This window comes from Ipomoea nil, unplaced genomic scaffold, assembly GCF_001879475.1.
Source record: "Ipomoea nil cultivar Tokyo-kokei standard unplaced genomic scaffold, Asagao_1.1 scaffold1074, whole genome shotgun sequence".
In the NCBI taxonomy this organism is placed as follows: domain Eukaryota; kingdom Viridiplantae; phylum Streptophyta; class Magnoliopsida; order Solanales; family Convolvulaceae; genus Ipomoea; species Ipomoea nil.
Window position 1 is genome coordinate 3,894,464 of NW_017617502.1, and position 26,166 is coordinate 3,920,629.

The 26,166-nt window shown below is 33.2% G+C and overlaps 1 protein-coding gene across 1 annotated transcript; it reads left to right on the forward strand.

Annotated features, from left to right (window-relative positions):
• The first annotated feature begins 11,443 nt into the window (after positions 1-11,443).
• Positions 11,444-18,995, forward strand: LOC109182575 (laccase-10-like). Its single transcript, XM_019332728.1, has 6 exons — positions 11,444-11,629; positions 15,437-15,588; positions 16,058-16,302; positions 16,383-16,511; positions 17,199-18,128; positions 18,712-18,995. Exons 1-6 carry the CDS (start codon positions 11,537-11,539, stop codon positions 18,840-18,842), a joined length of 1,680 nt encoding a protein of 559 aa, XP_019188273.1. The 5' UTR covers positions 11,444-11,536; the 3' UTR covers positions 18,843-18,995.
• The last annotated feature ends 7,171 nt before the right edge of the window (positions 18,996-26,166 follow it).

Consider the following 26,166-nt stretch of genomic DNA (forward strand, 5'->3'; position numbering starts at 1 on the left):
AAATTTTTGAAATAGGGGGGAATTTTTTGAGAATTACATGAATTTATTTATAAATTAATATGAATACAATAAATGTTTTCACATTTAGAGGGAAAATATTTGAGATAGATAGATAGATAGATATCTACTATACTAATAAGAGCCCAAGAGAGTTAGGCCTATAATGGGTAGAAAAAATGGCGGTCAAGTTTTTTAATCAAATGAATGGCTCAGATTGATCAGATTTTAATTTTTTCTTAAAATTTACTAATTTATCCTTAATGAATATGATTATCCGTTAATTTTTCCGTTAAATATTATCTTTTCCGTTAATTTCTGTTAGTTCACCGTTAACTTATTCATTGATTTCAATAAGAAAGGTCTTAAGTTCGAAGTTCGAATCCCATCTCAATCAAAGTTGGCATATTTAGTACTCTATTTTACTTTTATTAAATTAAAATAATAATAATTTAGTAGTTACAACAAAATATAATACATATGCATTTCGATCTTTAATTTAGAATTATGTATCTACAATGTTTTTATTCAAAAAAATTATTCATTATCAATAAATTAAATAAGAGAAATAATTTCATTACTTATATTGTCTTTATTTTTCTCCAATATAAAAATTCTTTACATTCAAATTCATCAATTGATTATATTCGCTACATTGTCCCTACAATGTCTTTATTAAAAAAAAATATTCATTATCAATAAATTAATTAAGAGAAATAATTTTATTATATTATATTATCTTTATTTTTCTCCAATGTAAAAATTATTTACATTCAAATTCATCAATTGATTATATTCACTATATTGTCTATTGTCCTTTTTGTGCACTATTTTTTTTTAATTAAATATCAAAGTTATAATACAAAATAATGTTATATATTTATTTACCAAGTATTTTATTAATACCATGAAAAAATTAAGAAAAATATAATTAATAAAGCCAATCATATTAACTACTTGAGGAATTTGTTGACAAAGAGAGTATTCAAATCACACAACAAATTGAAGTGAGAACTATCTCGTAATGTCCTTGTTTGACAATCAGTAGTTATCGGTAAACGTTAGCGGATTATATTAGCTGATTTGACCAGCGAATTATATCAACGATTGGTAAAAAGATATTTGAAAAAATTTGCTTTTTAGATTAACATGTAAAATGACCTAAGGGTATACATATATTTAATAATAATAATAATAATAATAATAATAATAATAATAATAATAATAATTATTATTATTATTATTATTATTATTATTATTTTAAAAAATAAAAAATAAAAAAAAATATAATTAAGCCAATCATATTAACTACTTGGGGGATTTATTTACAAAAAGAGTATTCAAATTACACAACAAATTGACGTGGAAAACTACCTCGCAATGTCCTTATTTGACAATCAACAATTTGTTCTTCAATATTAGTATATATTTAAAATTGTATGCCCTAATTTTTATTTGCTCTCCCTTATGTCCCGTATTTGGTTTCAACCATACCTATACAATTATTTTATTGACAATTATAATCAATCTTGACTATATTATCTTGCATTTGTAAACTTAGAATTACCTATTTAAATACCGAGCGAAAAGTTTGGAATATGTTTGGTGTTTGATCCTTATGTTCCAGGCATCCGGGCTATTACCCTGATGAACCGTTTCATACCGCCTTTATAGTACCCTTGAACCAACCTTCGTCTTAGCTCAAATTCAACATTCAATTATTTATGCATGAACAGTTCTAATATAATCCTGTTTTGATATACTTTAAAGTACTTATTAAAAAAAACATTGGACATTATTCCAATCGCGCAATGCGCGTAAAAAACTAGTAATAATAATAAGGGAGAAGTGTCAAATAGGCCCATGTACTATTCTCAAGTGCTCAATTCCCACCATGAACTAAATTAAATGCTAATTAACTACACTTACCTATTAAATTTGTTCAATTAGCATTTTTAGCAGGTAATTGACTTTTTTTTACAGGTTACCAATTTAATTATTAAAAAATAATTATATTAAAAAAAAAAAGGAAAATGGCACTTTTTCCCCCTTTGTTATATACTTATAGCACTTTTTCCCCCTAAATTATTTAAGTGGCAGTTTTTCCCCCTGATATATTAAATGGACATATTTACCCTTAAAATAAATATTTCATTTATTTTTCTTCTCCAACAAATTATAACCACGATTTGAAAAAATAAAATACATTAAGTGTTGAATTTAGAATATTTTAAAAATAAAAAAATAAAATTTTAAAAGAAAGTTTGAACCAACCGTTCAAATTGGATCCAAAATCGTGAACCGACGGTTCAAAATAAAACTCAAACCGCGATTATATATACTTATATGTGAGAGTCAATATAAATGCGGAAAAAAACATACACTATTTGCAAATATTATAATTCTAATTTAAACTATTGCTAGTAGTTGTTCCGATTTGAACCTCCGGTTCACGGTTCAGGATCCATTTTTTTCCAGTTCACGATTTTAATAAACGGAAACCCAAATATTGGGTTATGTTATGAATCATAACCGAAATTTTTTAATTTGATTGCTATAGTGTTTGGTTCAGTTCGAACCGAACCGTGGTCATCCCTACGTATAAGCAATAATTTGTTGAAGAAGAGAAATAAATAAAATATTTGTTTTAAGGGTAGAAATGTCCATTTAATATTATCAGGGGGAAAAACCGTCACTTCTATAATAATTGAGGGGGCAAATGTGAATGCATGAATAACTCAGGGGGAAAAAGTGCTATAAGCATATAACAAAGGGGGGAAAAGTGTCATTTTCCCAAAAAAAAAAAAAAGAATACAGCAAATGAAGAACTCTTCTGGTCTTGGAAGAACGTCTTTGTACACTTGATTTGTGCCTGCATGTACTCATAGAAAAATGTTGATCCAGTTTATTAACCAAATCATTATATTTTGCTGGAGAAATAGATCGGAAAACTACTGTTTACCAGCAAGCTTATTATAGAGCTCAATTGTGCGTTTCTTGAATTGGATGAACTGAGAAATTTGAATATCCAGGAAAAATGGGTTGTAGCCGCCGGGAAGTATGGACGAACCGGCGGTTGCAAAATTTGCGCCGTGCCGGAAACTGGTGCCGATGGAGTCCAGATACGCATTGAAATGGTAGCCACCGGCTGTCCGGCGAGAACAGCCGGTGGCTGTATTTTTTTAAAAAAAAAATAATAATTTTTTAATTATTTTGAAATTTATTTTTTAATAATTGAATTGGTAACCTGTAAAAAAAAGTCAATTACCTGCTAAAAATGCTAATTGAACAAATTTAATAGGTAAGTGTGGTTAATTAGCATTTAATTTAATTCATGGTGGGAATTGAGCACTTGACAATAGTACATGGGTCTATTTGACACTTCTCCCTAATAATAATAATAATAATAATAATAATAATAATAATAACAACTAATATTATAGTCTTCTTTTACTTAACATGTTAAATTACATGAATTACATAAATCTATTTATAAATTAATATGAATACAATAAATGTTTTCACATTTGGAGGAAAATTTTTTGGGAATTACATGAATTTATTTATAAATTAATATGTATATAATAAATGTTTTCACATTTAGCGGAAAAATTTTTTAATCTTGTAGATAGGTAGGTAGGAAGGAAGGTAGATAGATAGATAGATAGATAGATAGATGGATGGATAGATGGATTAGATGGGATAGATGGATAGATGGATGGATAGATGGGATAGATAGATAGATTAAAAGTGAGAGTTTGAATCTTGTACATACATATATAATTGAAAGTTGGAACACTTTTGTTTACATTACATTATTTGCATCCTTAAAATACTCTCTCACTTTTTGAACTAGACGGTTTATATCATCACATGTACAATTCAATATTATTTTCTCTACATTTTTACAATTTAAACTCAATCTCTAAATATAATATATTATACAAGTAAATTTGAAACAAAATAATAATAATAATAAAACAATATCTATAAAAAAAAACTAGAAATTAAAGTACATCAACAATTTGAATAATATCTCAATTACAATTTGAATAATATCTCAATTATATTATTTCCTTGTATGAATCGATTCGAAGACAAAACTTCCTAACTTCACTCTAATTTTATCAAAATTTTTATGGAACTCTCAAATAAATTGAAATTACTAAATCTTAAAATTTCTTAAAAAGATTTCATTTTCATTAGATAACACTAATACAATTGAATTGAAGTTTTAAATTTGTAACTTTCACATCTTTACTATTAGAAGGACTTCTAAAACAATTTTTTTTTAAAGGTCAATTTGATTGTCAATTTAGGTTTAAGAATAATGATAAAGGTTAGGGTTCTATCTTTTAGAATTTAATGAAATTTTAATACTTACAGTTTGTTCAAGTTCAATCTCCGGCAATCTAATTCTTACTTCAACAAATTAAAAATCTTACTTATCTTCAAAATGTAACCTCAAGTCAAAGTACACTAAAACAAACTAAATAATTTTATTCCAAAGGTTAAAAAAAATATTCATTTTTTAATATGGAGGTCAACGTGATAAGGAGGAGACTGGGAATATACTCTTCATTTCCATCCCTAAAACTCCATCCTATTCCCCATCCCCATTTCCACCCGTATTGGAAATCTTTCCCCATCCATGTCCCTATGGGGAAAGTTTTGAAATAATGGAGATTCTCCGTATGTAGTCAAACTAGTTAGAATTATAATTTTTTTTTAAAAAAAATAGTTAAATTTTCTTTGAATCCTCAATGACAACGGAAAGGCCATATACAAAATGTAAATAGTGTTAATGTAAATAAGAACACAAATCCACAATTATAAAATGTCGACACATCATATATCCAAATACATATTTTATACACACACACACACACATACAAGTCAAGGATGATACTGGGTAGAGAGGATTATCCTTGTCCCTAATACGGAATAGATACATTCTATTCTCATTCTCCAAATTTTGATCCCGTTAGAATCGAAGTAAGTGCCAAAACACAAACTTTTTTCTTTGTTAAGAAAATGTATTTTCCGTATAATGTAATTTTTCTTGGGTAACTAAATATTAGAAAATCTACAAAACTATTTCCAAAAATTAGTTTCTAGATTTTTAAATGAACCCTAAATTAAAATAATTCTGACCTATTACTTGGTTATGTCATGCGTGGACAGCTTGATATCTTTGATGCTATTTTAAATGTTGCATCTGCATTATTGGAAAAATCATAAAATAAACTACAGTCAAAAATTAAAAGTGAGAGTTTGAATATTGTATGTGCATAATTGAAAGTTGGTAAACTTTTATTTACACTAGATTATTCGTATTCTGACAATGACAAATTATTGAAGTGGACAGTGTTATATCATCATATTTGTAATTCAATATAATATTATTTTCTTTACATTCTTACAATTTCAACTCACTCTTTAAATATAATATAATATGCTCTACATGTCTCATTTTACCTGCTTGTCCTGTTTACTATTTATCAGTCAAACTGTAACTATTTATTTGTTGCTTATTTTTTTTTTACTATTTTTTAATAATTTTTAAATTTAATTTTTTGTATTTAATAGTACTTTTAATTTAGATTTTTAATATCTAAAATTTACATACTAATCTGAAACTTAATATTATGACAAGTTAAATTAAAAATTACTTTAGTGTAGCCTCGTCAGTTAAACTATACATAAAATAGGATAGAGTGAGTATTATAAGGAAAATACTATGTATACTCTCACTTTATACTCCTAACTTTTACTCTCACACACAAAATTTTAATGTAGACACTTGTAATGAAACTCACATGAAAAAATAGTTTGTCAGAGTCTGCTATATAAAAGAGTAAAATTGAGAGAGTAAGATTTAGAAGTACATGTAGTAGAACTCGTATTATAAAACAAAATGAAAGTCAAAAAGTTTCCTAAAGCTGCCAAAAGTTGCTTTAAGGCAAAACTTGAGTACTTGACAGCCTTGCATTATGTGGCAATATGGAAAAATTAAAAATAAAAAATATAATTTACCTTAACTTCTGCCCTGGTAGATTGCCATGCAGGATGGTCCAAAACTTAATATCCACTACAACAGAGCCAGCGTAATATACATAGAGTATTATTTTATGGTACGTAAAAAAGTTTTTTTTGGTCAGTATGATATATTTGTTCTTTTAATTTGTGTCTTTTATTATTTTATACCAAGATTTTTTTTTTTGAAGGCTTATACCAAGATTTTAAAATGTCTAATTTCATTCAGTTTAGCTTTCATTAAAAATTTTTTATATCATTTATTTTAACAAAGTAAGATAATTTCGGCTTGCCACTTGTATAGTATAAAAACTTTGAAGAATACATTTTACTCATTTTATTAAAAATCATAATTTATGGATAAATACATTATAGTGTAATAGCCTAACACGACCTAATTCATAGTAAGGTGATAGAATATATTCATCGCTCGAAATACTGTAGACCTGCTCCTCACCAAAAAAAAAAATACTGTAGAGCTGCTCGGTATGTACGTTAGGTGTGATCGGGGAACATTGGCACACTGCCCCGGCCTCTTTATCGCTTTGACCGGACTTCTTCCTCCCCTTCAACAGCCTTCTCCTTGCCGTGTTTGTTGTAAGCGCGGGTTAGGGGAGCTCGGGCCCCGAGCTTGTGATGACCACAGCCGTTTGGGAAGACCGGTCGGGACGGCTGTTGAGGATGTCGTCTTCTTCCCGCCCAGAACGATGTTGGGGCGTGAAAGTCGGGGCCGTGGTCTCCTCAACATTTTCGTCTAAGCCCATATATGAAAAGCCGAACAAAGAGAGTAGTTAGTATTGACCCTAAAAGTCGTGGAACCCGATCTAGTAAACTTAACAAAATTCCGCATTTGAAATAGTATAATAAAGCAAACCTTTGGGGACTGGCCTGCCTGGTCGACCTAGAAGGAACCATAATCGTAACCGTCTTGGTATCTAGGATGTATTTCCTCTATTAGTGTGTGGCTCAAATTCATGTAGACCACTCACCATGCACGTATTGCACCGTATTGAACCATATATATATATATATATATATATATATATATATATATATATATATATATATATATATATATATATATATGGTCCGGATCAGGTGAGGACCTAATCTTAGGTGAGGACGTGAGGACTAATCTAGAGCATTAAATCAAAGTGATGTATGATTGAGATTAAAAGAAACAAATCACACGGATTAAGAAAACAAATCCCTTTAAAATATTAAACTATATAAATTTAGGGTAAATCAGTCTTATTAAAAGATGTGCATTCCTATACAAAATGTTGTGCATTCCTATACTGAGTGTTGTGCATCAATAACTTCATTGTTGTGCATTCAAACCCCGCCAAAAAATCATACAGTGAACATCCAATGTTCTACGATGCATTGAACTATGTGCTATAATGCACAACTCCCTAGCCTATAGTGCACAACTTACAACACTAGGTTGCACAATCAGCACACACGAATGCACAATCGTACTACCCAGGCATTTATACATATACACGACAATCCAAATATAGACAATATTATACTCAAAAGACTAATTAGTTTGCATGGGCGAACACTCAATCAATGATGAAGAAATCGCGGCTCCAAATTGCAACGGTGATGATCCAAGAAAATAGGAAACCAATTTGGCCAAGGATTATACATGCGTTCACACTTAAAAAAAAAATAGAAAAAGACACTATTATCCCACTTTAACAAAAAAGATCAATCCATGTCATCTCAAGAACTCAAATCTGGACCATCCAAATAAAAAAACAAACGCACAAGATTAGTCCTCACGTCCTCACCTAAGATTAGGTCCTCACCTGATCCGGATTATATATATATATATATATATATATATATATATATATATATATATATATATATATATATATATATATATTGGTTCCTGTGAAGTTAGGTCATCCCATGCGGTCAGTGCGGCATACACCACTAGGTATGCATAAATGCACCATACAGTGTTCAAAAATACACCAAAATGAATTGTCAAAAAATACACCACACAAAAAAAAATACACCACACATAATGGTATATTTACAAACACTATGTGGTGCATTTATTCATACCTAATGGTGTATGCCGCACTGACCGCACGGGAAGACCTGACCTCACAGGAACCTGACCTTATATATATATATATATATATATATATATATATATATATATATATATATATATATATATATATATATATATATTCTAAACTTAAAAATCATATTACCAATAAGATGGAATGATACATCTTTTAATTAGGGAATGCGATTTTTAATTGAAGGGGTAATCAAATCTCATAGTTATATTTTAAAAAGTTGTCAATTAAACACTAACTATGATTTTGATTCTCATTCCCAATATGTAAATTGATGAATCAAACACACCCTAATATAATTGTGGTTGGATCAAGAGTGGATGTAATTTTTATAAGAATATGAATTCATCATGGTAGCAATCAATACAAAGTTACATATATATGATCATAAAATCATCACATATTCTGATATTCTAGAATACCGATTCTATGAAAAATAATGGCATGGCAAAATGTGTTGGTCAGTGACAGCAAACTGCATGAGCAACTGAAAGGCATTCTCCAACCACACACTCTAATTTTGGTTTTGCTTCAACTCAGCTTCTTACTCAGTCTACGTACGTATATATACATACATATAAACTCTTCTGGAAGAACAATATATATTAAAAACAGACAACCAAAACACAGCTCAGACTTATAATAATAATAATGATAAAATAATAATAATAATAATAATAATAATAATAATAATAATAATAATAATAATAATAATAATAATAATAATAATAGTACATTGAACACCGTTTTTTATATTGTCATCTTCTTCAACATCCTTCATCGTACGTACATAATCTTAAACTACATATAAAGAAGTCGTAGTCCACTGGCATGTATAAGAAAATTTATATAAGTAGCACGTTCAATTCTCTTTATATATTCAAGACTGTAAAATTATAATATAAAATTAACAAAAATGATGCCAAGAATTATATACGGTCGAGTGATGCAAATTTAACATTTGAATTCTTTGTCTAAGGTTTAATTCCCAATCTCGTCGATACTAAAAGTCGATTGCAAGAAAATACATTAATTAATGATTGAGTGATAATAAGTTATAAGAAAAATAATATTTTTCATTCATATATTTTATGAAATAGTGGTGTTAGTAGTCTTTTATTATTGACACAAATACTATTAACTCTTGAGATAAGGCTCAAATAGACCCTCCAACTATATAACAAAGTACAATTAGGTTCTCTGTCACTGGAAAATTATTTTTTTAACAAATAGTTTTAAAAAAATCTAAATAGGATTAATTCAACGTAAGATGTCATGTAAGCCAATTACATTTTTGATAATATGTTAAATAGGTTAATTGCACAATTTTAACGAGTTTAAGGGTGTAATTTGAGATATTTTTTAGTTCAATGATCTAATTATAATTTGGTATATATGTAGTTGAATGGTCTATTTAACTCTTTATCACTTAACAGTTCAATATTTTAGGAGGTGGTGGATTTAGTCTCTCTTTTCATGAAATGTCAATTTTGATGGTTTTGAATTCTTGATATGATAACGAAAACTTCAATAATTTAGAATTAGAAATTACAATTTATTCCTCTATTGAGTAACAGAAGCTCCACGTACACGTGCAATATACAAGTAATAGACTTTAACATTCTATGTTAGCAAGAGAACAAAACTATTATTTTATGAAAATTATAGAGTGAATAATGTTTATGTAAATAATTTGAAAATTGAAATCTTTTTTTCAAGTATTATTGTAGAAAAAAAAATGCTACTTATATGACTTTGCTTCGAGCTTCAGCTTTTAATATATTATTACTATTCTGTGAGCATGTAGAGCCATAGAATCTGTGGATCGCTCGTAACTACTGCTGAGTTTTATTATTTTTATTTATAAAAAAAAAAAATGTACTTATAGGGTTTTTAGGTACAGAATCAGTTGTTTGCAGAAGTAGTCATCTTTAATATGTTGACCACGTGGAGAAGTGGAATGCACAATAATTTGGTAATTACGGAATACTAATTAATTAATTTAATTTGGTGATGTTAGATATTGTTTGCTGTAATAAAGGCATTTTATTGTTAGACCGTACCAACCGGTGTTGGATCCTAGTTTGAACTAGTTTTTAACACCTAACTTTAGCTATAAAGTGCCTGCGTGTATGCATGCAAGTGTAAATTACAAGAAATTTATAGCAAAACTGTATGATTTAAGTGTAAAAAGAAATTACATTTTAAAATTTGTAACATTATTAGCAGGATTAAATTTTTATCACTAATCAAAAATTATAGCTAATTGTGAATGCACAACTTGCTTAGCCTTATCATAAACCAAAAGTTATTAACTAATGGCAAATACACAATTTTATTTATTTATACTTATCTAGCAATCAACACCACATTTCAATGACAGCAGGGCCGGATTTTAAGTTTTTGTGGTCCTGTTCTGGTAAATAACTGATGTCCTCCAAAATCATAATTTTTAAAACTAACATATGCAAGTTTCGAACCTTTGACCTCCAAGTTAAAATACAATAAATACATATTTCTACCATCTCTTCATAAAACCTTCTAAGAATAATTGAAAAATTTTAATTTTTATTTCTAAACTAGCTAGGTAAATATTAAATATTAGGCCTCTAAAATTTGGGGCTCTGTGCGGTAGCCCAGCTTGCACAGCCTAAAATCCGGCCTTGAATGACAATATGTTAGACTTGACCCTACTAAGCATTCGCCTAACAGTTATAAATTGAGAAATAGGTCACAAGAATTTTTCCCGTCAAATGGATTCGCTAATCGACCCTGTTTGGTAAAATAGTTAGCATATATGTCAATTTTAGCTTATTTGACCACTATTAGTTTTTGACTTGGTTTAAAAATCAATATAAGTGTTTGGTTAATTAGCTTTTTGTACTCCAATATGCTAAAATTTAAAAAGCTATTCAAGACAACTTTTTCAATTAGTTTTTTTAGAAAAGAAATTATACCAAACAGCTAATTTACCAAACATCTTTCTACAATTAGCTAATGTTATCAACTAGTTATACCCTCTAATTAACTCAATCAGCTAACAGTCATTTACCAAAACTTTAAAGTAATCAATAATTAATATGATTAGCAAATATTAAGAGAAATTGTATTTTTTTTTTAAAAAAAATAACAAGATAAATTGATTATGTTTTATAATGTGGGTAATTATTGATACAATGATACGTGGATTAGTCTTCCTCTTGAAGCATCCTCTTCATCAATAAGACAACTTAACGTTGTTTCCAACTTCCCTAGCTCTTTATATATAAGCTAGCTAGCTAAGGTTGTATATCCAATTCCTCCATAAGCACTACAACGTAGAACAAGTACTATAATTATTCATTGAAAATAAGATAAAATTATAGGTTTTTGAGAGGGAGAGAGAGAGAGAGCAAACCATGAAGATGGTTGCATGGGTTCGTGTCATGGCGATGGTGGCGTTTCTATGGCCGGTATTGGTGGAATGCGCAATTCGTCGCTATAATTTCAACGTGAGTATATATTTTCTTAAGCTTCTAGCTTGTATTTTTATTGGGTCGGGTTTAACTCAAAATTGATTTATGTTGTTATAATCACATAAATAAATATCCTATTTGCATCAAATTCGATTTATATAAGAAATGTGATTTATAACATGAGTCTGTTACTATATTTATTGGTATTTATGATAATACAAGATTTTATAAACAAAAAGAAAAAAAAATCACCTTTTATGGTCAGTCCAACCATAATTAATTGACGTTAGCAATATCAACATTATTTGAGGTAATTAATAGAACTAATTTGGTAGCAAGTGTCCAAGTACAAATTAATTAATCTAATATAATGCACTACTTTAACGATTAAATATACTACTGTAATTAATTAAATGATGAAATTAATAATATTTTTAACTTGTTGTTTGTTTCGCATGCATGCACGAAATGTACTGGCATAATGTACTAGATATTATTAGTAGTTGAAAGGAAAAATTGACAGATGAACTAGCCTGAGTCTTTTGGCATATATACGAGGGGCACCACCACAAATGCAGCTGTGTTGTCCCTCAATATATATTTATTTTAGGGAAAAGTGTCAAATAGGCCCTTGAACTTTAGCTTAAAAGTCAATTAGGTCTCTAAACTTTTTAAAGGTTCAATTACACCCATCAACAATTCATTTAGGTGCAATGAAGCTCAAAAACAAGTTAATGACCTGCTATCACAGGTCATTAGGGTTCAGGCGACCTTTCGGAGAATTTTCTGACAAAAAAAAGGTGACCAGCAACCGACCCAGATTTGCCGAAAATTTCGCCGGTCACTTCTTTTGTCGAAAATTTCGCCGGTCACTTTTTTTTTTTTTGCCAAAAAATTCGCCGGAAGGTGGCCTGAACCCTAATGACCTGTGATAGCAGGTCATTAATTTGTTTTTGGGCTTCATTGCACTTAGGGTCCGTTTGGAAAGCAGGAAAATGACTTCTGGAAAATGTTTTCTGGAAAATGAGTCATTTTCCAGAAAACATTTTCCTTTCCAGTGTTTGGTTGCATTATGGAAAACTGTTTTTCTGTGTTTGGTTCATTTTCTGGAAAATGAGTAGAATTGTATAATTAAACATTTTAATTATTTTATTTAGAATATTACAACATGTATAATAATATATAATAATATAATATTAATTTTAAATATAATAAAAAATAGCTAAGTTTTTCAAAAAAAAAAAAAAAAAACTAATAATATATCAAAAATATTATGGTGGTGGTGGTGGTGTAGTGGTAGTGGTTTTATTCGTTATATAATAATAATAATAATAATAATAATAATAATAATAATAATAATAATTGGTGGTGGTATGACGGTGGTGGTGTGGTGGCGGTGGTATGGTGGTGGTGGCGACGGTGGTGGTTGCGGTGGTATGGTCGTGGTGGTGGCGGCGGCGGCGGTGTGATGGTGGTGGTGGTGGTTGCGGTGGTATGGTGGTGGCAGCGGCGACGGTGGTTGCGGTAGTATGCTGGTGGTGGCGGCGACGGCGGTAGTGGTGTTGGTGTGATGGTGGTGGTAGTATGACGGTGGTGGCAGTGGTCGTGTGGTTGCGGTGGTGGTGGTGGCGGCGACGGTGGTTGCGATGTATGGTGGTGGTGGTGGCGGCGGTGGTTGCGGTGGTATGGTGGTGGTGGTGGCGGCGGTGGCGGTGTGATGGCGGTGGTGTGGTGGTGGTGGCGGTGGTATGGTGGTGATGGCGGTGGCGGTGGTATGGTGGTAGTGGCGGCGGCGATGGTGGTTGTGGTGGTATGGTGGTGGTGGCGGTGGTAGCGGCGACTGTGGTTGCAGTGGTATGGTGGTGGTGGTGGCGGCGACGGTGGTTGCGGTGGTATGGTGGCGGTGGTTGCGGTGGTATGGTGGTGATGGCGGCGACGGTGGTATGGTGGTAGTGGTGGCGGCGACGGTGGTTGCGGTGGTATGGTGGTGGTGGTGGCGGCGGCGGTGGTGTGAAGGTGGTGGTGTGGTGGTGGTGTGGTGGCGGTGGTGTGGTGGTGGTGGCGGTGGTATGGTGGTGATGGCGGTGGCGGTGGTATGGTGGTAGTGGTGGCGGCGATAGTGGTTGTGGTGGTATGGTGGTGGTGGCGGTGGTAGTGGCGACGGTGGTTGTAGTGGTATGGTGGTGGTGGTGGTGGTGGCGGCGACGGTGGTTGCGGTGGTATGGCGGTGGTGGTGGTGGTAGTAGTGGTTGCGGTGTTGGTGGTGGTTGTGGTGGTGGTGTGATGGTGGCGGGGGTATAGTGGTGGTGGCGGCGGCAATAGTGGTGGTGATGGTGGTATGGTGTTGATGATGTTGGTGGTGGTGTGATGTTGGTGTAAAAGTTGGAAAATGACTTCCCCCCAAAAAAAGGGGAAGTCATTTTCCTCCAAAACAAGCCTATTTTCCAAAGTCAACGGAAAATGATTTCCGTTGACTTGATTTTCCAGGCACATCCAAACACTGGAAACTTGGAAAATGATTTCCAGAACTCATTTTCCAGGTTTCCAAACACACCCTTAAATGAATTGTTGATGTGTGTAATTGCACCTTTAAAATGTTTAGGGGCCTAATTGACTTTTAAGCTAAAGTTCGAGGGCCTATTTGACCTTTTTCCCTTTATTTTATTTATGTTTGTTTGTTTGTTTCAATAAAGTAACAATCGCACATCATGCATCATAGCTAGCCAGGCCAGGCCGGGTCGTATAACAACATATACTACAAGCCTTGATTGATTTTTATTAATTGTTATGCCATGGACTCGGATCCGCCTTACAAGGTAGATTCAGGTTCAAAACACGCAGTTTGCGTGTGTGTAAAAATAATAGTATCGTTAGTGGCACTGTTTTTGCAGCTAATGATTTTTTTTTTTAATTATTGAAAACAACTCAACAAGTGAATATTCAGTTCTAAAATTGTGAATTAGAGTTTTCTGATTGTGATATAGAGTTATGAAATTGTGAATATAGAGCTATCTAATTGTGAATATAGAGTTCAGAAATTGTGAATATTGAGTTCTGTAATTTTGTATATTGAGATATAAAATTGTGAATATTCAATTCTAAAATTGTGAATAAAGAATTTTGCAATTGTGAATATAGGATTCTGCAATTGTGAATATTGAGTTCTGTAATTTTGTATATTAGATCTAAAATTGTGAATATAGAGGAACGAATTATGAAGACAAACGACTAGTTAACAGAAAGGAAGGAAGCATGTTTTTTATAAATTTAGACGGCGTCATTTTGAAATTAGACCCGGGTCCGCATCATAATTTGCCGAATGAGTCGGAGTCTAATATAACTACATGAACTCAAATTAGTTGGAGAAGAGCTTTTTTTTTTCCAAAAAAAAAATAAAAATAAAAAATAGTCAACTCAACAATTTATGATAATTGATAAATGGACGGTTAATTCAGCGAAGGATTCACTATTATATGTAGGGAAATACTTCCCACTCTTACAAACCCACACAACTTATTATATTGTTATTACTCAGATGTGGTTAGTTGTTTCTCTTTTTTAAAAAATATAAAATCAATTCATCATAAAATGTCAAATCAGGAAGTGAATGTGTACGCGTGATGGTAAATGTAGGCGAGCGTAGCAAAGTCTTTATAAAATAGCCAAATCGAAGATTTATAAGTTAAAATTTTCCTTAAATAAGAATTAGACTTTGGTCCTGTTTGATAAAATAGTTAGCTTATCAGTCAATTTTAACTTGTTTGACCGTTATTAGTTATTTAATTTGGTTAAACAATCAATATGAACATTTAATTAGGTTACGTGTAATTTTGTTGGAAGCAGGTGGTGATGACAAATACTACAAAATTGTGTTCATCAAAGCCGATAGTAACAGTAAATGGGCTCTTTCCGGGCCCAACTATCTACGCAACAGAAGACGACAATGTGCTTGTGAATGTCACCAACAACGTTAGCTATAATCTCACCATCCACTGGTTAGTTAATTACTTTGATTCATTAAAACACCCCTACTCCATTATCCTTTTATATGGAAATGGGGAAATTATACTGTCGAAAATGGTCATGCATAAAATATTCATTTAAAAAAAAATGTATTAAAAATTGAATCTTCAATATATTAAAAATGAATCTTATGTCAGTGGTCCACCTTGTAAGGTGAATTATGATCCATTGTATAATGATTGATATATAAATAATATGAAAATTCTAAGATCTTTAAGTGGACTGTGGCTAATCGTACATGATAATTGTGATTGTAAGTATTAGTTATTATTAAAAATAATTATCTATAATACATGATATAATTATATATATATATATATATATATATATATATATATATATATATAATACCTGATTAGTGGTTAGTACTAATCAACACCATAAAAGTTTCCATTAACATCATAATTTTTAATTATTCCATAATTTTTCAACAATGGTTAGGCATGGTATTAAACAAATTCAGACCGGATGGGCAGATGGGCCAGCGTACATAACCCAATGTCCCATTCAACCCGGACAAAGTTATGTGTATAACTTTACAGTAACAGGGCAGAGGGGAACACTTTTGTACCATGCACATATTCTGTGGCTAAGGGCTACTGTTCATGGAGCTATTGTAATATTGCCTAAGCCTGGGGTGCCTTATCCCTTCCCCAAGCCGGACAATGAACTCGTGGTCATACTAGGTAACCTCAAAATGTATTTCAATTCCCCTTTTGGGTTATACTATGTTTTGTACTTAAATTGTTGTTACTTGTATTACAAGGGGAATGGTGGATATCAGATGTTGAGGCAGTGGTCAATGAAGCTCTAAAATCAGGGTTGGCTCCCAACGTTTCGGATGCTCATACTATTAATGGCCTTTCGGGTCCTGTCTCGAATTGTTTATCTGAAGGTAATCTTAATGTTTCGAGTGTTTATCATGTCATGTCACGTGAGACGAGAGTACTAAGGTCTTGTTTGGTAAATGGTTGTTAGCTGTATTAGAGGATATAACTAGTTGATAACATTAGCTGATTGTAGAAAGGTGTTTGGTAAATTAGCTGTTAGCTGATAGCTGTTTGGTATAATTTTTTTTATCAAAAAGCTAATTGAAAAAGTTGCTTTGAATGTCTTTTTGAATTTTAGCATTTTGGAGTACAAAAGGCTAATTAACCAAACACTTATATTGATTTTTAAATCAAGTCAAACAACTGATCAAATAAACAAAAATTGACCTATATGCTAACTATTTTATCAAATAGGCCTAACTAAATGTACAAATAGTAGAGTTACAAAATAAGGTTGTAGAAGGCACTATGCGCAACCTAGAAGGCCTATTAATAATAATATGAAAAACAGCACACACACACAAACACACTCCACGAGTTGGCTGACTTGGGCGCCTAATTGACCGACTCGAGTGCCTAATTTGACTAACTCAAACGTTGAGTTGCCTGACACGAGTGCCTAAACCGTCTAATTGACTGACTAATATCTGTCTAAAGATAAAATCTCCTCTATCCAGGGGTGTTTAGACCCATTTTGGCAACATTGATACAAAATGATATATACTTATATACATGGATATGTATGTATGCAGGGGGTTATAATTTTGTAGTGGAGGCAGGCAAGAGGTACTTGGTGAGAATCATCAATGCTGCACTGAATGAAGAGCTGTTTTTCAAGATTGCAGGCCACAATTTAACAGTAGTTGAAGTTGATGCCACTTACGTAAAGCCATTCCAGACCGACACAATTCTCACGGCGCCCGGCCAGACCACAACCGCCATCTTATCAACCGGCGATCTCAAACCCGCCGCCGGCAATTTCTTGATCACCACTTCCCCATTCATGGACGCCCCAATCAGCGTCAACAACAACACCGCCACCGCCACGCTGCAGTACAACGGCACCCTCTCTTCCGCCGCCGCCACTCCCACCGCTCCGCCGCCGCTGAACTCCACCGGGCTGGTAGAAAAATTCCACGATTCCCTCAGAAGCCTGAATTCCCAGGACTACCCTGCCCAAGTCCCGTTGACCATCGATCATTCCCTCCTGTTCACCATGGGGCTGGGGATCAATCCCTGCTCAACTTGCTACGCCGGGAAAAAAGTGGTGGCGGATTTTAATAACATCACGTTTGTGATGCCGGAAACCGCCCTTATAAACGCGCATTTCTTCAACATCAGTGGGGTGTTCACCGATGATTTTCCGGGGAACCCGACAACGCCGTACGATTATACCGGTGAACAGCCGGCAAATTTGATGACCACCGAAGCGACTAAGCTTTATAGACTTGCTTATAATTCAAGCGTGCAGATAGTGTTGCAGGATACTGGGATGCTAGCTCCTGAAAACCATCCCATTCATTTGCACGGTTTCAATTTCTTCGCAATTGGACGAGGATTAGGGAACTATAATCCTGACGAGGATCCGAGGAATTTCAACCTGGTTGATCCTGTCGAGAGGAACACAATTGGTGTCCCTTCCGGTGGTTGGGCAGCTATCAGATTCAGGGCAAACAATCCAGGTATGCCTTCCCTATTTACTACTAAGTATTACTCATTCTGTCTCATTTTATTTGTCATATTTACTATTCATTAGTCAAACTAACAATTTATTCTTTGCTTATTTTTATTAGTATTTTTTTATTATTTTAAAATTTAATTTTTTTGTGTTTAATAGTACTTTTGGTTAGTTTCTAAATATATAAATTTTACATACTAATTCTAAACTTAATATTATAAAAAAAAATTGTAAATAAGTTCAGTCAAACATGGTTAATGGAACCCGACACATAAAATGAGACGAATGGAGTATAATTTTTAATAATTTTTCAACTCTTAATATTACATTTTGATTTAAAAATAATACATTTTTTGTCAAAATTATTACATTTTTTCTCATAAATATAACACGTTATATAATTACTAAGAATTAAACAATTTATCCATAATTAATATTACATTTTTTCTTATGAGTAATTATTCAATCCTAAATATTACATTTAATTAAAATTATTACATTTTTATGTATGAGTAACAACCAATTTATTCATATTATTAATTACATTTTCTAGTATTACATTAAAATGATCAAACTCGGTATTGCAGGAGTTTGGTTCTTGCACTGCCATTTGGAAGTACACACAACGTGGGGACTTAAGATGGCATTTGTGGTGGACAATGGAAAAGGGGCCAATGAAATTCTACCACCACCACCTGTTGACCAACCCAAATGCTAAGAGTCGATAAGAGATCTAATTGGGCTTGTCAATACCTGCAAATGAGTTCTTTAATTTTTGAGCATCCAAACTGTAGTTGTTCAAACAAAGTCATCATGAATCATGATTTATTTCATTCTTATTTTCTTCTTTTCTATGAATATTTTGGAACCAGTTTGAGTGTACCTAGTCATATATGCAAGCAGTGTGTTAGAATTTAAAGATCATAGCAAAATTAGACCAAGCAATGCATGTTGAGGGAACTATGGCCAATTAAGGTGCGTTGGGTGGAAACATCATTAGCGTGTACGGGGTAGGGCTGCACATCAGACGGATCGGACCGGATGGCGGGAGGACTAATCCGATCGAATATTGGATGGTAGTTTTGAATACCCAACCTTTTCTTTAAATTATATTTATCCGTTCAATTTTGATGTGTATGGGTTCGGTTCGGACCGGTTGGATAACCGACTGTTAGTTGGTTATAAAAAAACTAAAAATTAATTTAAAAATAAACCTAAAATGCTCATTAATAGGAAAAGCAAAAATGCAAAACTGATACTAAATTAGCAATTAATAATTGATAGTCTAATAGACCAATAACCTAATACTAACTTAGTAATTAGTATTACTAAGTAGTCTATTAACTAACAATCTAACGGTCTAAAAGTGTGTAACAAAAGTTTAATAAGTTAATACAGATTTACAGATCAAAAGGATTTAATTTAATACAGCAAAAAGATGGATTACACTGTCACAGATTTACAAAATACACAGCTGTGAAGTGTCAAGCAGATCAATAAGATACAGATTTACACATTTAATTCTTTCACACTTTACATCAACTCAGTTAGTCAGCAACTGAACAACAGATTCCTACACCTACTCTTCTTCCTATGAATTGTGACAAGTTAGTGAAAATAATTAGTACACAAATAATTACTGCATTAGAATTCTAGCCCGCATGGGTAGCTCAACTGGTCATAGAGGTGAAACTTTGAAAAAATGACCAGGGATTGAGTTTCACCAGCGGCAGTGAGGGGGGCTCCTTGTGTGCAGGGCAGTGTGGGAGCAACCTCTCAAAGTGAGGGGGGCTCCTTGTGCGCAGTGAGCACCGGTCGGGCCGGGGTGTCACCATGATTTACATCCTCCTAAATGCTCTGTCGGGCCGGGGTGTGGGGGGCCCTTAGGGTTGAGGTTTAGCCTTTTGGAAGAATGCATTAGAATTCTAAATTAAACACAAGAAAGGGATTATTATATACTTATATATATAGTTGGCTCAGTAAGCATTTTTCCATATCAATTTTGGATTAATGGCAAATTGCTACAATAAATAATAAGTTTAGAGCAAATTACCAATTTAATCCTTTTCAGATTAAAGGTGGAAGCTTTATCATTGCCACGGAAAAAGGGACAAATGGAAAAACATAGAAAAATAGAAACATTACCAACCAGGCAACCAGATTACCAGAATAGCAGATGCACAAGGGACTTGAGGCTGCAACTTAGTAAAAGTTACCAAGCCTTCAACCCAGTAAATTAGTGCAATTTTACCATTATCATACATTCATACTTACAGTGGTCCAATGCAAGCAAATGATCAAGCCAGCAACTTAATAAAATCAGTTACCATGGCCTCAAAAAAACCAAGTGATATTAGATTACAATTGAATCAAATAAACATTGCAATAAATCAGATCCAAGTAATTGAGACATTGAGTAAATGAGTAATGTAAACTGTAAAGCATGACATTACAGGAATTGTAGTCAGTGTACAACCAAGAGACCTCCCACTTCCATCAGCACCACTTAACTTTGCAAAATAAAGAATTTTCAATTAGTCAATTACAAATAAGGAATTAAAATGTGAAAAAACTAAAGGAAATGTAGTGTACACTGTTTTACCTTTTTTAAACCTCTCAAACTCTTACAGGTTTTCCTCAATACATAAAGGAGTATTTTGCTGTCTAAGCCAATCCTGTGTACACACCAAATCTTCCACAATTTTTGGAGTTAATGAACTTCTAAAATGATCCAATACTCTCACAGATGTACCAACGGCAGATTCAGAAACAACAGTTGAGATTGGGATGGCTAGGACATCCCTAGCAAGCTTAGACGGTATAGGAAACCTTTTAGAGTTACTCTTCCACCATCTAAGTATATCAAAGGAGCCTTCCTCTTCAACTATTGTCTCACTCAAGTATTTATCCAACTCAGTTTTTTTTTCTTACCCCCAGACTCCAATCTTTGTTTTTAATTTGGGACTTGAGTAAATGTTGTGGCCTACCAACAGAGGCATGTGCAAACAGAGAATAATCACTACCAACAGACACAGATGAAGCCTGAGTAGAAGCAGGAACAGAAGGGACATCAGAACTGACAGAATAATCATCAAATAACTCAGTCAAACCAGCAAGTGCTTTATCATAGTATTGTTTACCCTTTTCCTCACCATACATATGATTAAGTTGAGTAAGCATATACTCCAATTTGTCCCTGGGGTCTAAATGTTTGCAAATAAAATCATTAGATTCATTTTGTCTACATCACCCCAATACTTCTCAAATTTTACCTTCATATTTGTCCCCATAACACTCACTGCCCCATCAGTTTCCACCATGCCCTTCAATATGCAGTACAAATCAGAAATCTCTATGAAGAATGTGTTAGAAGTGACATACAAAGAACCAGAAATTCTGATTGTCATTTCATAAAAACATTTTAATAGCTTGACCAAACCACCAACGGATTCTCAGTCCATAAAATCAGGAATAGAATTACCCAAGTCAGACTTGAATGAACAATCAGATTCCAAAGATTCAAACACTTTATGGTAACTCAATGCAGATTGCAACATCAAATAGGTAGAGTTCCATTTGGTTGGAACATCTTAACACAAAGAAGACCTTTGTTCAATAATTCAACAAATCAGCCAAATTCTTGAACTTCTTAATCCTAGCAGGAGAGTTTCTAACATAGCTGACCACCTCCCTAACCTTCTTGACAGAACTATCACAGTCTTTCAGACCATCTTGCACTACCTAGTTCAAGATATGTGCAATGCATCTCATGTGAATATACTTTGTACTCACAGTAGATGTTTTCCAAATACATAAAATTTTCCTTTAGAAACCCCATTACAGTGTCATTGGATGAGGCGTTATCAACAGTCACACTAAAAACATTCCTAAGCTCCCACTCAAGCAAACAAGTTTCTAGGGCTTTGGCTATATATTCACCTTTATGAGAGGTAACACGGACAAATGCTAAGATTTTTTTTTATGGAGCTTCCACTCATAATCAATGAAATGGGCAGTAACTACCATGTAGTTAATCCTTTGGATGGATGTTCATGAGTTGGTGGTACTAACCTTATGACTGCTTCTCCTTAAGAATGCCTTCAATTTCAGTCTTTCCTCTTCAAAGACCAATAGGATGTCCCTATTTATAGTCCATCTAGATGGAACTATAAACCTAAGGCAAGCAGTAGCAATGAACCTCCTGAAACATATTCCCTCCACAAATCTAAATGGCAGTTCATCTATTATTATCATTTCAACAAGGCCCTCCTAATTGACTCTTGATTAAATACCCAAATACCTATTCCCCCCCGCCCCCCCCCCCCCCCCCCACAAAAGGTTGAGATGAATAAGAAGATGTAACAATGTAACAGTTTGAAATGTTAAAAGGGACTGCCTAGTATCATTGGAGTGAGGGTTTTTCAGACAACTCAACATGTGGTTTCTTAAGGAAGATGTACCATATTTTTTAGACTCACACTGATATACTTTTGCACAATAAATACACTTTATTTTCAGAGTAACACCATTACTTTCATTATTCTCCCAAAATGATCCCATACTCTAGATCTGGCATCAACCTGTTTTCTCTTCTTATCAGGAACTGCAGGAGGTTGAACATTCTGTTGATTATTTTGCTCAACAGTTTGGGTTTCCATCCCTGAAGATCCCTCAGTTGAAGAGTTGAGAGGTTGACTACTAGGCATACTGATATTTTCCATCTAAAAAATGGTTAACTATCAGTACACATAGTAGGATTAATATTCAAGAATAATATACAGTCAGCCAGCCAAGCACTCAGGCAGGTGAGGCATTAAAACATTCCAGAATCACACACATTTTGTGTCATCATTTTACAGGAATGCATAATTAAATAATTAGGGAAATCATTCAATACAAATATACAAATACAATTAAGGCATAAACAGACAATACAAAGAAATCTAGATTCAGGGATATATATATATATATATATATATATATATATATATATATATATATATATATATATATATATATATATATTTCTATGGGCTTCCACCAATATAAGCCTTTAAGGGACATAACATTATAACATATCAAGTAACAGTCAGTGCTTCCACCAGAATATCACAAAACATATCACACATTATGAAATCAATTTTATAAAACTACGGTTTGCAATAAAAAGTCAGTGCTTCCACCAGACGTTCACAGAGACACAAAATAGATCACAAATTCGCAATATACGAGTAATATGCCAATAAATTTAACAAATCAATTTTACAAAACTAGGGTTTGCAATAAAAAGTCAGTGCTTCCACTAGAAGTTCACAGAGACACAAAATAGATCACAAATTCGCAATATATGAGTAATATGCCAATTTAACAAATCAATTTTACAAAATTAGGGTTTGCAATAAAAAGTCAGTGCTTCCACCAGAAGTTCATAAAGACACTAAATATATCACAAAAAATTTAAGAACTGAAATTTTCTAAAATTAGGGTTTGCGAGTTACTTCATTTCTCACATATACTCCGGAGAACGAGGGCTTCTGTATACAGATATCACCACTGGAAGTCGAAGACACCACCACATCACCACTACACCAGTCAGGGCTTCCACTAGATAACCAGACCACCTCACCACCACTCAACGTCTCGTCGTCTCAAACAGAACCAACTTGACGAAGAGAGTAGAGACTAGAAAGAAGTAGTCTCTGTCTAGTAGAGAAGATAGAAGAGAGAACTAGGAACTAAGGAGACTAAAATCGCAAGGTGCGACTGCACAAATAGAGAGAAGAGAAGAGAGAACTAAGGACTGAGGAAAATCTAGCTAATTAGACTAACTGCACGAATGAGAATAGAAGTGAAGACTTCTGCGTATCAACATATATATATATATATATATATATATATATATATATATATATATATATATATATATATATATATATATATATATATATATATATATATATATATATATATATATATATAGAAGAGCGCTTATATGTGGTCATGTCATTAAGTGTGGCGGTGTGGTCGTATCTGTGTCGTTGAATCAGTTTAATCTAACGGTAGTGGCTAATTCTGAGGATTTTTGCGCGTGGGGGTGTTATGGTAATTACAGTGGCCATTTATAGCGGCCAGGTTCCAGAATACACCAACAGTGTTGACAACATGCACCAATAGTGTAATAAAACACACCACTGTGAAACACTCTAATAGTGTATTCACGAACACTGTATGGTGTATTTATTCATATCTAATCCGCGCATTTTTTGTGATGCGTACCTAGCTAATTTGTGTATGTTTTTTGTTGTGCATTTCATAACATGAATTGTGTATATTTGTATAACAATTTGGTGCGGCCGCACTGACCACACGGGAAGGCGTTGCCGCACCTGAACTTGGCACCAATGGAAATCTACAAATACACCATAGTAAGGCTAATAATGCACCAATTACACAAATAAAACACACAACAATGTGATTTTTCCTATTCCGGTGTCTTATGACGAGTTTACCCTTGCAGTTCGCTGGGTAGGAGAATATGCGCAAAAATACTGGAAGAATCTTGATTAATGTAATTCATTGGATCTATCTAATCTAATGACCTGTAATTGACCATATGACCACACCTAACAACATGACCACATGTGATCACCCCTATATATATATATATATATATATATATATATATATATATATATATATATATATACACACACACACACACACACACACACACACACACAAAGACTAAACGACGTCGTACTGTACTATATACACGTAACCCTACTTTTAATCGAATATTCGGACTGATCGGGTCGAGAAAATGTCCCCCACCCGAATGCAATAAACCAACGTCGTTCTATTCGACGGTTCAGTTTTATGAACTCGGGTTCGGCTCGGTTCGGTTTCGCTTGGTCGGGTTCCGATTCGATCGGTTTTGTCAATTTTTTTTTTTGGATTTGCACAGCCCTAGGCTCCGACGAGCTCCATGACGCCTACCAACGATGACTCTAACACAGATTTAGCAACTAAATTCCACCTCAACACACACTTTTATTTTAATAAAATTACAGGTCACTAATGTGGATTGACAACCTGGAGGTAACCTGCAAAAAAAAAGCTAATCGAACAATTTTAGGAGGTAAGTGTATCCAATTACATTATGTTTGAGATGATGTGGGGAATTAAGACTTAGGTTTTAGTTTTTAAAGTTAAAAATTATACTAATTTAAGATTTTGACTAAGAGTTGACCGGGACCGGGAATCTCCGTCCCCGCGGAAACGGGAATGAGTACTATTTTCAATTCCTCGTCGGGAATGGGGATGGGGACGGGGTGGGGTTTTGGGGACGGGGATGGTGAGTATACCCCCCACCCCGCCCCATCCCGCCCCGGTGCCATCCCTACAAGCACTACAAACAATAAATGTACTATAATATTTTGTAATATAACTATCAAAACCTAAATCAGAAAAAATACACGAAACACCAATCTGGAATTGCATAGCTATTATCAACATCAATTGGAGAATTTGATTCAACTTCAATAAAAACATTCAAATCACTTGCAATATAGTAAATACACAGTATAATTTAGGATACAATCTAAAAAACAAATTCAGAATCGCATCTAAACTATATAAAATCCTGAAATAACATCATACACTTGAATGACAGACATCAGATTGTTCGTATCAATAATGTGATCCATAATCAATTGAATTGAATTATCAAACCTAGACTTGGAAGTAGTTATGCTAAATATTATCTTTTGTTGTGGTGGTACTTTAGACGTGGAAGTTTCACATAGTTTGTTTTCCAAATGAAGTGGAATTAATTCTTGATATAAAATTTTAACCTTGTTGAGATTATCTTTTTTTTGTTTTTTTAATTACTGACTCTATTACATTGTTAATATTTGTTAATATAGTCCTAAAAGTTTAAAACAATCTAGTTAATATTTGCCAATATAATTCTGAAAGTCTAAAACTACATTAGTCTTTTTAGAGTTTTCAATGCTATTATTATTATTATTTTTTTTTTTCCC

What these genes read in the sequence shown, in the direction of transcription:
- LOC109182575 (XM_019332728.1), top strand. Translation starts at nt 11,537, where the DNA reads ATGAAGATGGTTGCATGGGTTCGTGTCATGGCGATGGTGGCGTTTCTA. An exon ending in TATAATCTCACCATCCACTG is followed by an intron (nt 15,589 to 16,057) that starts GTTAGTTAATTA and finishes AACAATGGTTAG; the next exon opens with GCATGGTATTAAACAAATTC. An exon ending in TGAACTCGTGGTCATACTAG is followed by an intron (nt 16,303 to 16,382) that starts GTAACCTCAAAA and finishes TTGTATTACAAG; the next exon opens with GGGAATGGTGGATATCAGAT.